We start from the raw sequence: 14,265 nt of genomic DNA, 5'->3' as shown, positions 1-14,265 counted from the left end.
TTCCTCAGGAAGGCCCGCCTAGTGCCTTCATTACATATCTTTAGGCGCCAGGCAAAAACATTTCTCTATAACCAGGCCTTTAGCTGGTTAACATTCTATGGCCTTTTAAATGTGTGTGTGGGAGCAGGGTTATTGGTTTCTTTTTGTTTTGTGATGCATTTTGTGTTCTCATTTTGTATTTTTATGTTGTGAACCACACAGTGATCTTCAGATGAAGGGAGGTATACAAAATCAATAAATAATAAAATAAAAACTATAACAATGCCTTATGTTTGCCTGGACAGAGCTATGTGGGGAAACCTCTAAGTTTTGCTACAGGGCTTTGCACACTTTTGTCTGTGGTCTCATCTACCCAGTGGCATGTGGCTTCAGGAAGTTCCCCCACAAGGTAATGTGACCATCCGGCTGAGAAACGTTCTTCACCTGTCATATACCTTATGTTACTGAGAAGTGGAAATGAAATAGCACAAGTTATCTAAGAAATGGAGCTGACTCATTGGGTAAAGCAATGAACATTTTATATTTAATTTACATTTTGACATTTTTGCACATAAATAACAATGTAAACCAGTACGTAAACATAAGATAGTTTGTTCTAGCAAAGTAAAAAGCCTGTTAACTTTGGTCAGAGCCTGTTCTTTAAAAAAAAACAACACTGATTGTTGCTACATTCACATGTAAAGGTCCTAAACTGAGAGGAGAAGATTGGACATAAAGGAAGCAAATTTTAAAGCTGATGCATATAAATCTTTGTAAAATTTTGTATCAAATACAGGAAAGCACTATAGGCAATTAATAAAAGCAACAGTGTGTCCAGTCATAGTAGTGGTACTTTGGTTTATCCTACAGTTAAATCCTACATTTATGAAACATTGCTACATTTAAATATGTTTGCCTCACAATTTACGGGAGCAGAAATGTAATGAACAGTAGCCCTTCCTTCAAAAAAGCTATATTTAAAGTTTTCCTTGAGCTACTTTTAGACCAGAGATATGTTTGGTATCTTAAATAAGAAGGCATTAGATTGATATCATTTCTGAAACAGTCTAACTCTTTAAGACTATGTTGAGATAGGAATGTATATACACACAGTAGAACAGGGTGTAACAACGCTGTTATTTTTTCCCTCCGTTACGTACATGTGATCACGCGATCACCTTTTAAGAAGCAGAGGAAACAATGGCAGACTTCACTCGACATTTTAAACAGCTCTTCCTACCCTTTACCAATCTGTATTATCTCAATCAATCTATTTATTGATCCAGTCAACAGACTGCGCAATAAAAACAAATTACCATTCTGTATTATATTTATACCATACATAGGTGAGTGAGATTTTGTTTTTTCCCCCAGCAACGATTTCTTAATGTGTCCCCCCCCCCCACAGACAAGTGTCTTCCGCAAGAATATGAGAGGGATAGAAGACTCAGCCACATAATCTTCACAGAATTCTGTGGGAATTTTATAATATGTGGACAAATTGTTTGTGAGTAATGGTTTAGAGGATTAAGACTCGGAATTAAATTACTGATTTCCTTAGCACAGTAGCATGGGCTGGAGGCTGTTAAGTCATACCTTTGGAAGGTGAAGCAAGCTATGCAAGTAAGATTTCATTATAAGGTTTGTCTCACAAACTTAAGTGGTATAAAATATACGCATGCACACACATACATGGTATATTGGCATAAATATCTATAAATATACATGTATTCTTTGCTACACCTTGTATGCCGACATGGTATCTTTGGGCTTAGCAAAACAAAAAAGATTTACAAAAAAAGAAAAGAATGTGCCTTCTATCTTCTCCTCTGCACATTTTGGTTTGTTCTCTAAAGTAGCAAAGCATTAGATAAAACAACATCTTCTGCACCACTGGACACACTCAATGAGGTAACTGTTGTTCAGCAACTTTGCAATGCCCTTTTTATCTTTAATTAAATTAACCACAAAACGTACTAATACAAATACTGAGCGAGATCTTGAGTCATATAGGGAAAGAGTGGGGAACCAATAAAGTATGCCAAGAAAGGACTTTGTTAGCAACTTCTACCCAAGGAAAGTAGATAGAGGGAATGGGGTTGGGGGAGATCTGGCACATCTTTTCCGGGGGAGCCTAGGAATCAGATTCCCCCCTAGTACTTCACTGGCAAAAATCTCAGCAATACTCTCCTTTCGGACAGCATCTTTGGGATATTATTCCTTGCATATGTATACAAACAGTTTGTGAGAAGAAAAAAATAAGTAATTTTGTAATACTATTGCTCTCAATGTCAAGGTATGCAACATGTTTGTTTAGAAAACCTATTTGATGCATTATTTCTGGCAGATGATTTTACTTTCCTATTCATCTTAGACATTGAGGTACTGTAGACAGAAAATCATCGCATCACTCTTTTCTATGCCTATACCAGTATGACGTTTTCCTCTTGGCTGCTGCATACATTTTGGGGAAATTTCACAGTTCTACCCACTTTGTTCAGTTATACAGCACTGCTCTAACTGGAGGAAACTCTAGTATTTACCTTTGGCAAAACAAAAACCTAATTTCTAAATCAGGAATGTAACATTCCCCCCTTTGCTTCCCCATCAATCTTAGGTTGCTGGTTTTTATTTGCTAAACAGATGCACAGGAAGAAATTATACAAAGAATGGCCACAAGACAATATATATATATATATATATGAACACTTATATTCAACCTTATAATGAAACTTCCTATCATTGTGAATATTTTCTATCTATTGCTTTGTTAATGGTAAATTGCATAATAAATTATTACTGGAAAATGATTATGGATAAAAGATTGTCTTTTTTGGAAGTAGCAGAGGTAATACACAGTCCTTGCCTCTTTTCATGCCCTGAGAATACAACTTTGGAGTTCCTTCTTTCAAATGGAGTAAGATAAACTACTGTAAGCCAAGATTGCTTTGCAGCATTGACACTATATACAAGCAATTGCTACAGGCACCCTGACTTGCCAAGTCATAAATTAAAAAACAACACAAACCACTTTGCCATACATACGAATGCACATGTAAGTATGCACATGTGTACACACACTCACTTCTCTCTCACACACGCACACCCCACAGCATTTAAGGGTCCATTGGTTCAACTGCTTCTTGCTTGACCTTTATAGGTACCCGAGGTAGTGGATGACCTTGAGGCAACTTCACAATTGACATATCTGATGATTCATAAAGGTTACATCCTGAGGAAACCAGCCCATTTCCCAGGTTCCTCTGCAGCGATGCTTTAAGAGTAGCTCCTTCCATCTCTCGTTTAAGCACAGCAAGTATTTCTTTTTCTACTATAGATGCCATGTCAATGTTGTCCTCAACATCGTCCAGCCTGTCTGCACTGTCACTAATGTCAAATTTCTCAATCTCTTCATTGATCCGGTTGAGGTCCTCTGTCGAAAGGGTGGGTTCAGGGACAACAGGGCAGTTGCCTTTCAGGTGGACCTTGAGGCTGCAAAGGTGGATATAGCTCTTGTGGCAATGGATACACTTGTGCGGGCGCTCTCTGGTGTGGAGCCGTTTGTGCAGTTTCAAGTGCACAAACTGGGTAAATTTAGCAGTGCAAAGTTTGCACTGGTAAGGCTTCTCTCCAGAATGTAGCCGCAGGTGGGTCTTCAGGTTGCTCGTGCTGCTGAATCGCTTGTGGCAGACCTGATCAGGGGGGAGAGAATGAGAACCTTAGAAGAAAGGTGGTAGTTTGCTCTTTGAAAATGCATTTAATAGAAAAGCATAAGTAATTCCGAAAAAGCGTCATCCATTCTTTTACTTTCTCATTTATCTCCATTTAGAAAACCACAACCAGTTGTGTGTTCCAGTTGTGTGCTCAAGTCTGCGTCAATGTTACTTTGCACCCAAGTCATGATCTCATTATATACTAATTGTGACATACCTGACATTCATGGGGCTTTTCTCCTGTGTGTACCAGATAGTGCTTTTGGAGGTGAGCCAGCTGAGTGAATCCTTTATTGCAAGTAGTACATTTGAATGGTCTTTCTCCGCTGTGTACTCGAAGGTGAACCTTTTAAGGAACAGAACATTTATTATACTTTCGTAATAGCTTCCAAGATAGTGTGTTAAATATCCTAATCTAATTATTGAGTATCTAAAATACCAGGCACTGTTCCTTTTATTACTTTTGCCCAAAGTTACACAATATACATTTAACTTGGATAGGTTTTAAAAAAGGCTCCCTAAAAAGTATGTTTTTAAAAAACGCAGCAGTGGAACTGTTCTCTAAGTTTCTAGGGACATTTTGCACTTATTGATGATCCAACAAAGAACACAAATTAAATCTGACTATTCCATAGATGCTCTCACTTAGCAGTTATCAGAACAAAAGCCCCACAAGGAATGAGAATGGAAAGATTATGTCCACTACATGCTAAAATCAACTTGCTCAATTGTTGCAGGGAGTTTTCATTTGAAAATGTCAAAAGGTAATTAAACCTCAAAGGTTTATTAAACCTCAAAAGTTATTACCACAATATCAAGATACTATACTAAAACCAACATAGGTGATTAAAGCCTAGAAGAAACAGGTGCTTAAGAAAGACTTTCCAGAGAGACAGTAACCAGATTGGTTTGGGGTTTTGTTTGTTTGTTTGTTTATCCATAGGTCTAGAAATGATATTTTCTTCAAAGGCCTACCTTCAAATTAGAGAGCTGACCAAAGGTTTTGGAGCAGACATTGCATTCATACTTTATTTTCCCATTCTGTTTCTTCAGTGGGTATGGGAGGGTTTTGTAACCAGTCATGTTTCGCTTGCTCTTGATAAGATTCATGGCTTCTTCACTGCTGGTGGCAGCCAACACTGCTGAGGTAGGTTTAGGTTGCATTATGTGTTCTGAAGTGGCTGCTGTGCCCGCTGTGGGCGATCCACTAGTTGGGCTACATGGCTTGTCTTTCATACTGGCAGCTGCCCCTGTGATAGAGAAGGCACTGTTATGTGCAGGGATGAGGAAGTCCCTTGGATGGTCAGGTTGCAGCAGCTGTCGGCTTCCATCAGATGGCAAGGAACTTGGAAGTCCTGGAGAGGAGTTCAGCATATGATTGGGGATGCTTCCTCCACTGAGTAGGCTGCTGTAGAAAGGATACATCCTTGGAAAGAGGTTGAAATTGTTGATGCTCATGCCATATGGTGGTAACAAAAATTTGTGGTAGGGAAAGGCTTGTGGGAGATGGCTTGAAGGTGCATACCCAGAATATGCCCCTAATCCTTCTGAGTTATAGAGTCCATTCAAGTAAGGATAAGGTTCTCTGTGCTCTTGAGTCATAGAAGCTAGGGGTGAGACTGTAACTGGGCTGTTGTGAGGGCTTGAGCTTTTCAAACTTTGGTCTGGACTACTTCTTGCTGAGGGGCTTGGTGTGGTAGAAGACTGGATAGGTGAGTGGGCAATGTAACTTGGCCTCTCAATCCTATAAGCCTTCAGGTAATCTTCAGGGATGGGTGGTCGGATTGGGTAGACAATACGAGGATAGAAAGGCTTTTCAGGACTACAATTTTTTCTCAAGCCCTCCAAGTCTTTTTCTTGAGTATGTGGATAAATGTGGCTATAAAATAATTCCTTTCCTTTGGGATTACTGGAATCAGTTTTCAGGATTTCCTTCACACTGTGCTCTCTTCTGGGAACAGTTTTTAGATAAAGTTCATCTTTGTCATTAGCTGGCTGCTTTGGATTAACATGGCTTTGTGCTGAAATATAAAAACAAGGCAATGAATTTTTAAGGCCAATAAAGACAATTTACAGACATTGGTCATTAGCCTCTGCCTTAAAACACACATATAAATATAAAACACACATATAAATAGTCATTCCTAGGTATTTGCATTGGTGGACTAGCACAGCATTAAACTCAAATAAACTCAGTAGCTGCTTATTAAATCCTGGGTGTTTATCATGATCCAATCAGTTCATTTCTGCTACATTTGTTCTAGTCTCACCTTTCTTGTATATTATTGGATTAAACTGATTACAGAAAACACAGTAGCACCTGATGCATACTTTGTAGATAACAAGGCAGCTTACTATATACCTTTCTAAGGCAAAAGGATTTGGCTGTTCCAGCTCCCTCGACTGCTTCTAACGAAAACAAACAAGTTTCAACACTCGTCACTTTAAAGGTGACTGAGTGCCTTGCAATCATGCATGAATAACAGAACTATGGATGAGACACACAAGAGGTGCTACTAAAAGCAAAAAAAGACTATTGTTGTTCTTTAAAGACTTTGTTGATTTAGCTAATAATTTTGTAAATTTATTATGGCATGAACTTCTGTGGACTCATACCCACTTCCTCAGATGCAGGAAATGAAATCTTACTAGGCAGGTAAACATAAAAGAGAAAATTGTAAGGTGGGAACTGAATGGTAATAAGATGCAAAAATTACAATCAGTGATAATCAGAGTTTAAAAAATATTAAGTAGGCACACCTTTTACAGTAGCAGATTGGTGATAATTGCTTCAACATTGCTAACTGCATTAAAACTTGTAGTGAGCCAAAATACCATTCTCAAGAAACAGTCATGATTAATTTACCAATGACAAATATACTGTCACTGGTAAACTAATTAACACATGTAGTGTGATATATAACCCCAAAAGTGATAGCATTGAACTTCTTGATTCAGTTATTACTGTGAGTCTTACTTTTGTCCAAAATCTAACATTTTGAATTAGGCTTCATACCTAGTAATCCACACAACAACCCTGTGGGCCAGTAAGTGACTGGCCCAGATTCACCCAATGAACTTCAAGACTGCGTGGGGATTAGGTCTCCCCTGATCTCCCATGCCCTAGTCTAATACTCTAACCACTACACAACACTTGGTCTAAAGTTTGCTAGTTCCACATTTTCCTAGAGGCATTGGGGGGGGGGGAGTTCCTTCCTATTCCTATCTTCCTATTTATTTATTTTTTTGCTTTTGATCTGCTAGCTCTTCATTAAGCCAGCAACTTAGAAAAAAATTCAGAGGAACATATCAGAGGAACAGATGAAAAGTGATGTGTGTATGCCCACATGCATAGCAGAAGAATGGAGTGATAGATGTGGAACTATTAGACAGACAGTCTGCCATGCTCCTATCAGCCTTCTGGCAAAGTCTTGTCAGAAAGGCAAGAAGTTAAAATTGTCATTTGTGGTGGTGGTGGTGGTACACACACACACACACACACACACACACACACCAAGATAAATATGAGAGAGAAACACAACACTCCTAGATAAGTTACAGGAACCAGAGCACATTTCTGCTGGTTCACATACTGGTCCAGTATGTTCACACTACATGCAGTGAAGTACTGAAGTGAGTCTTTTGTGGTCCCTTCACAATATGCTTTATGTTCAGTGTCATTTGTGCAAAAATCCCTATTAAGCCTACATCCCCGCCTACACAAAGCACCTGCTTCCCCCCACTCCACAGACTTCATAAACTAAATTTAAGCCATGGTTTCTACGAGTTTTCATCTATGCCAAAAAAATGCTGTTCCTTGTCTTAATACATACAGATCAACTGTGAGGTTAGCATATCTTCATCACAAGTTACACCCAATCTGAGGGGTATTTTTAGCAGTATAGCCACTTAGTGCTCAATGAAACAACATAAATGGCAAATGTACAGTGAATCGTTTTCTGCCCAGATCTAGTTTAAAGAACCTTTCTTTTGTGGACCTCCTAACAGTTGCCTGAGAGATTTAATTCTAATTCTTTCCCCTGAGACCTTGAAAAATAGCTGTGGGCGTGCAGAGTAATTTCTTGAGTAAATGCTGCTGAACATTTTGAGTAGTGGATTTTAATAATGCTGATTCACATTTTTGTTCTAAATAAGGCATCTGTTTTGTGAGATGAATGAGAACCTAGAAGTTCTGAGGTAAAAGAATTTCCAGACAAGCTAAGAATGGAGATGATGTTTATCGTTACATCATTCATGACCCATTTAGAAACAAATTACGTTGACAACAAATTCTGCTGAAGTGTTTGGCCATGATCTAGAACCACCATGAGTGTGCTGGGTGACCTACTCTGGTTACCGGGAGGGTGTCATCCCTGTGGTCCTGATCCAGCTAAAGGCCCCCAATTTACAGCCTTCAATTTGCAGTGGGGGGAAAGCTACTATCTTCTCATGTCAAGGCCCTAAATTATAGCAAACTTCATGATAAATTTTGTGTGTAGTTTGGCCCATTCTGCAGGTATAATGCATATTTTAGACACACACCCCATTGGCAAAAGACATTATTTGCATGCAAATCTGCTGTAATCTACTTACTTATATTCATCACCAGGTCTCCAGTGGAAGGATAGTGTAACCTTTCTGCAAAGTCCCGGCAATACCACACAAGCAATTCCTGACCAGGTGGTATGGGTTTGATAGTATAAAAGTAGACATCCATTCCATTCTGACAAGCAGCCAGGTTCTGCTCCTGAACAGAATGTGCTGGGTTTACATAACGCATCCAATTGCTCTTTTCCTCATTAAATCCATCAATGAAGTGGAGAAGTTCACCACCAGAATATATCTGCAGAGAATGGAAGATAGAAATGTAAGGTATAAATGGAAAAGAACCCTTTTTTTTAAAAAAAGGCAATGAAATATACTAGTGGATGGTAAGTACCCTTTATAGACTGTAGGAGATGATCCAAATGGAATATGCTTTGTAACTTTTTTTCTGGTGCGATGTGTATTTTGATGCTTAGCATTCAAATGAAAGCATGCTACTTAAAAGTTCAGTATTCAGCGCCTCTGCTTTAAGACTCTTGGACTGCTGGTCAACAAGTGGGTGGTATTATTGACTTAAGGTCTGACTGTGTGCTTGCAATAATGTGGTGAGTCACTTTTGTAAAGACTGATTAGCATGGTTATGTCACAACCAATTCCTTGCCCTTGTCTTCCCGCCCCCCCCCCCATGGCCTCTTTACTTGCCGTTTCCTACCACCACCACCCAAAGCTTTAAGTTACGCAAATATCAACCACCCCAAAGTCCTAAAGTGACACTTGAGCATACTTGGAATGTAGCCCTTTTGTTAAAGGGCTGGTGGGGTAAAGTGAACTGTATTTCATATAACTAACAGGAGATCTGGAAGCGGGCCAGATTGTGACAGCAAGAGAAATATTTTTCTCTCTCAGCTAGTATGTTTGAGAAAATAGAACTCTACAGCATGTGACAGAAGAACAAATAATGTACTGATTCGATATATCCTTGTTTTCCAGTGTGCATCTGAGAATATGAAAGTGAATATAGAAAACTCCTGACAAGGCTGTACCTGTAGACTGTAGTGTAGCCTTGCTTTCAGTTTACCACTGAAACTATGGCACAGTTAACTATAGTTAACTGGTAACTATAAGGTTGTGAGGTTTTTTTAAAAAAAGTTTCACAAGTCATCATGTTCAAATAGGAAATATTTATTTCCCCCCTCTTTCCTGCCTTGTTCCAAAGGGCTCTGGGCCAGTGACAATATGCATTCCTGTTTCGTTTTACTTAAAAATAAAATCCCCATGAAGTTAGTGCCATAGATTAGTGTAATGGCTGGGATAGAATTTCAGTTTGGTTTTCTCATGTCCGAATGCAATGTTGCACCATTTCCCTGTGCTTTTTGACATGCACGTTCAATTTCTTCTGAATGCTGTTTGATGTAAGAATCGACTGAGAAGTCATTAAAAAAAAGCAGCAACAAAAGCTGGCCTTTTAACACAGGCAGTAAACACCAGAATCACTTTCTTACTTCCTGTCATTTGAGGCTGAGGAAATACATGTGGCTTCATCAAAGAAGCTTGAGAGATTTTGCGGTGTTTTTGTTATGAGAAAGATGGAACAAAGCCTGAAGAATTATGCACTCAAGAGGAGTTTGTTAGCTCCGATTTGCAAGCTTCCAGGAACTGAGTTCCATTGATGTACACTTCTATTACAGATAGAAACTACTTTCCGAAGTTAGACCAAGTGACTTCCAGTCATCTTTCCAGAGCTAGTAGAATTTACTGTATTGCTTTCTTCAAAACACACACATCTCACTGCAGTAAGATCGAATGGCCTCATAAAACTTTATTTTGCCACCTCACCAGATTTCCGTGTATCGTATGGAAGATTAAAAATGTGCTGAGTCATACTGTAGCAATTACAAGAAATGACATCACCCTGGAGTTTGCACAGCATATTCATGCCTTCTCTTTTTAGAGGGTATATTTTGAATGGAACATTTATGCTTACATACAACAGATGTTCCTGTTCCTGCCAGCCAAATCAGGATGTCTTTTATATGACATGTGGGAAATTATCTTCCACAATTTCCTTTGCATGTGCAAGACTGTTTTCAGGCCCTTAGGAAAGAACCTTTTCTACTTGGAGAGTGTGTGAAGCAAAAGAATAAACAAAAGTAAATACCAAGACTTTTCAGAAGGCACATAACACAAGCATGATGTTAGCTTCCTCAATGAAAGTCTGGAATAACATCCTGTTACATAGTCAGAATCCTCTTGTAAGATTTGTTTAATTACTTAAATGTGCTAATGACTAGTCTGAAAGCATGCATGCTTCTAGGGTGAGGCCACGATATTTTCCTGCCTGAGATGAAGGAAAAAATGGCACCCTACTCCATTCCATGTACTGACGCATGGCATACAAAAGTCTACCCTTCAACACCTCACTGCTGCTCTCTGCCCCTTAGCAATTGCCGCCTAAGGCTGCTGTCTTACTCTGTCTAATGGTAGGGCCAGCCCTGCACCCTTCTTTAGTTCTCCTGATGTGAGCACTGAAAGGACTTGATGACAGATGCTAACTGGCATCTCCCAGTGCAGGAGATTCCTTAAAGTGTATTTTATTGAAAAAATACTAATGGTTAAGGAGAACGGAGAATCAAGTCACACTTGTTTCTATTGAATCATTAAGATGTAACAAAGGAAAACATGGAAACAGTGTTTAAATGGACAGCTTTCAGAATGACATGTGATGTTGGAATGATCTGATACGTGGCAAACGCTCAGATGCAGCAGGACAGTTTCCTGATGCCACCACACAAAGGTTTAAGCTATGCAACTATCCCCCACCCTGAATGCTAAATTAAAACTTATTTGTACTTGGAATGCAGCCCTTTTGTTGAAGGATTGGGTTGGGTAAAGTGGATTGAAGTTGGTATACTTTAGTAAGCCTCTAGAATGGAAGAAACCTGACAGCTTTGACATTAGACACTCGTGTCTTCGGTAATTTTCTTCCTGCAGCCTTTAAAAAAAAGAATGGTGTGTGTTGTTGTTGTTTTTTTAAAGCGAAATTCTTTTTATAATATTTATTGCGCTAAGAAGTGACATCTTGCCTAAGGCATTACAGAGGCATGTACCTGATATTTTAGCCCAAGGATGGGGAATGTCTGGCTTTCTGGATGTGTTTCCGTTCTAACTCAGTCCCGGCATAGCCAGTGGTCATGGATGGTGAGAGTTGTAGTCCAACAACTTCTGAATTTTTAACCTTACAACAATCCTGTGAGGTAAGTTAGATGAAGACAGGTGTAGCCTACATTATGTCTCCAGATATTGCTGGACTACAGCTCCCATCATTGGTCATGCTGGCTGCAGCTCTTGGAAGATGGGAGTCCAACAATATCTGAAGGGCACCATATTGCCTTCCCCTGGATTAAGAGACAGGGCCTTGCTCAAAACTATCTGGTCAGTGAGTGTACAAGCCCAGTACTCCAGCCAGGAGGTGCTATTTCCCTTTATCACAACTATTAAATAAGGGCATCTTGAGACAACAGGCTTGGCAGCATTTTAGGAAGTGGCCCTACTAACTTGTGCAATGGAAAACAAATAGCTTATTATAATAGTTCAGTACTTCAAAAAGTAATTCATCACAGAGTACAAGATTGAGAAATATTACTAATTAGTCTGAGAAACATCCTAGGGTAAGGTTCATAGTGAAATTAAGGGATAGATGATTTTTAAAAAAACTGGCACTGTATAGGATTGTGAATCAGCAGGCTTTAAAAAAATCTGATCTAACAATGATGTATTGTAGGACAAATAAAAAAAGATGCTTTCTATCATTCTCAGTTCACTCGGTTGTATTTCACTCAGCGTATGTTCACTCAGTTCACCTGTATTTCTGTTAACATATTGCCACCTCAACCATCACAACTTAAGCAGGTGTCAACACTGAAGTGTGGTTTCTTTTCAGTGGTGCTTATTTAATGAACTATTTACCCATAACCATTAGTTTTTTCTACTTACCCGCCAAAAGTATTTTCTGTTTGCATCCTTAGGAACTGTGCCATTGGTATAGATTTCACCAACCAGGGGTCCAAAGCGTGTTCCTTTGGGGATAATGTCTTTGCTAATAACTCCAATAACCTGAAAGGAAAAGAGCACACGTCAAACCATTTAAGTAAGTTTATGCATTCACACAGGAAAAACAGTTTGATACAAAAGTGCCCTACATTGTTATTACAGGGAAGCAGTCAATGTATAGGCAAGGGATCCCCCACCCTCCTTTGTCTCTAGAGTGGCATTTATTTCAGCACTTAGTGATGTTGCAAAACTATAATCTTTTGGAAATAACACATACCAAAAAGCATTGCAAAGGTGAGTAGAATTTGTTTATCTGCTTCTGTGATCACCTGACAGTATGACATGAGTACTGGCTCACTCTCAAAGATCTTATACGTGAATGAACTATAAAAGTGGCCTTAGGAGATTAGAGAGAGAAAAAGCTGAGAAACACTGGTGACCAATGGTCTAACTGCCTGATTTTTGCATGGAAGAAATGAACTCAGAACTTGAATGCGACATTGAGATGCAATTATCACATGCTATAATACCCATTAAAAAATGAAATTTCTGTAGAGAAATAGAGACCAATAAAGCCTGCAGACATGACATTTGAAATCTACCTTGCTAGTTACATATTTATGTTTATAATCCTGGAATTCTGATGACACCCAGCCCTGTTTCTCTGTTAATTTGAGTCAGGTGTCATAGTGCAGGTCCTGAACCAGTTCTTGGATGCGTTGGTGGGCGGGATGAGGGCCAATAAAAGCTGGAGTGGAATCCTAACAAGATGGAGGCTCTGCAGGTGAGTGGTTCATGGATTCAGGATCTGGGCCTGGCTAGAGTTGCACATCCCTGAAGTAGATGTTTTATAGCTTGGGGTGCTGCTTGATTTTTGTCACTGGAGGCTCAGGTGACTTTGCTGGTCCAGAGTGCTGGTTACCACTTTTGGCTCGTGTACCAGCTATGCTTTTTCCTGGGCAGAGTCACCCATGCACTAATAGGAGCCTCTGGGTTGAATTATTGCAATGTGCTCTATATGAAACTGCCTTTACAGTTGGTATGGAATCAGCAGCTAGTGCAAAACGTGGCAGCTAGGATACTTAGTGGAGCTTCCCCCAAGGCACACATTGCATCTGTGCTAAAAGGCAGTGGCTGCCAATTCACTACTGAACCAAATGTAAGGTTTTGTCACTGACTTGTAAGGCCCTGAAATGTTTAGGACCAGGATCTCTGACAGAGTGCCTCCTTCCTTCCACACATTTCAGTCTGTTCACAGAGATCGTAGAAGGATGCCCTTCCAATTTCACTGTGCCCATTGGAAATGCATCTGGTGGTGACCTGAGAAAGGGTTTCTCTGCAGTGGCCCCCATGCTGTGGAATAACCTCTCCTTAGAAACATGGTGGGCATCTGCAGTGGTGGTATTCTACCAGTTCCTGAAGATATATCTATTTGTGAGGTCGTTTCAGAGAAGCGATTTCTTATAACCGCTCTATTAGAATATCAGTGGTATTTCTGTTTTAATGTCTGTTTGTTTTGTTGCTTTTATCTTGTAAACTCCTTGTTGTTTTACAGTGAAAGGCAGTATATAAATGTTGAAATAAATAAATGTGCTCTACCCAGTGAGCATAAATAAATCTTACACCAAATGTGTCTTAAATCTAAATAGTATAGTCACTGATCACCTTTGGATGCAGATCTTTAACTTTCTTGGTGTGGATATGATCAAGGAAAAACAGAGTCACTATGGGAAGTGTAAAATATACTAGCACTTCAGCTTCCTCCTTACCCGTAATTAAACCATGCACCCCAAAACAGGAATAAGGTCATTATTTATCAGAAAGGCATGCCTGTCAGTATCTCCTTTACAATACAGTGCTTAAGTAAAGGGGCTTTCCTCTCATTCTTTTCACCTCCACTAAGCCTGCTAAATTTTAATTTGCTCTCTATATTGTATATACCAACAGAGTCAGTAAACTAGGAAACATGAATAAGGAC

The 14,265-nt window shown here is 39.4% G+C and overlaps 1 protein-coding gene across 4 annotated transcripts in view; it reads right to left on the bottom strand.

The window, feature by feature from the left end:
• Positions 1 to 501: 501 nt before the first annotated feature.
• The window catches only part of PRDM1 (PR/SET domain 1), an 87,113-nt gene continuing 73,349 nt past the window's right edge, over positions 502 to 14,265 (bottom strand). For all 4 annotated transcript variants that reach the window (XM_083608346.1, XM_083608344.1, XM_083608345.1 and 1 more), the window contains 5 exons: positions 12,231 to 12,350; positions 8,286 to 8,535; positions 4,668 to 5,713; positions 3,910 to 4,038; positions 502 to 3,671 (listed from right to left, as the gene is read on the bottom strand). In XM_083608346.1, coding sequence (XP_083464472.1) covers positions 3,096 to 3,671; positions 3,910 to 4,038; positions 4,668 to 5,713; positions 8,286 to 8,535; positions 12,231 to 12,350 — 2,121 coding nt within the window. In that variant the 3' untranslated portion in view covers positions 502 to 3,095. The remainder of the gene's footprint in view (positions 3,672 to 3,909; positions 4,039 to 4,667; positions 5,714 to 8,285; positions 8,536 to 12,230; positions 12,351 to 14,265) is intronic.

Source organism: Podarcis filfolensis (assembly GCF_964270895.1).
Source record: "Podarcis filfolensis genome assembly, chromosome: 3".
Taxonomy (NCBI): domain Eukaryota; kingdom Metazoa; phylum Chordata; class Lepidosauria; order Squamata; family Lacertidae; genus Podarcis; species Podarcis filfolensis.
The sequence above is the reverse complement of the archived record's forward strand: the minus strand, read 5'-3'. Positions and strand labels throughout refer to the sequence as shown.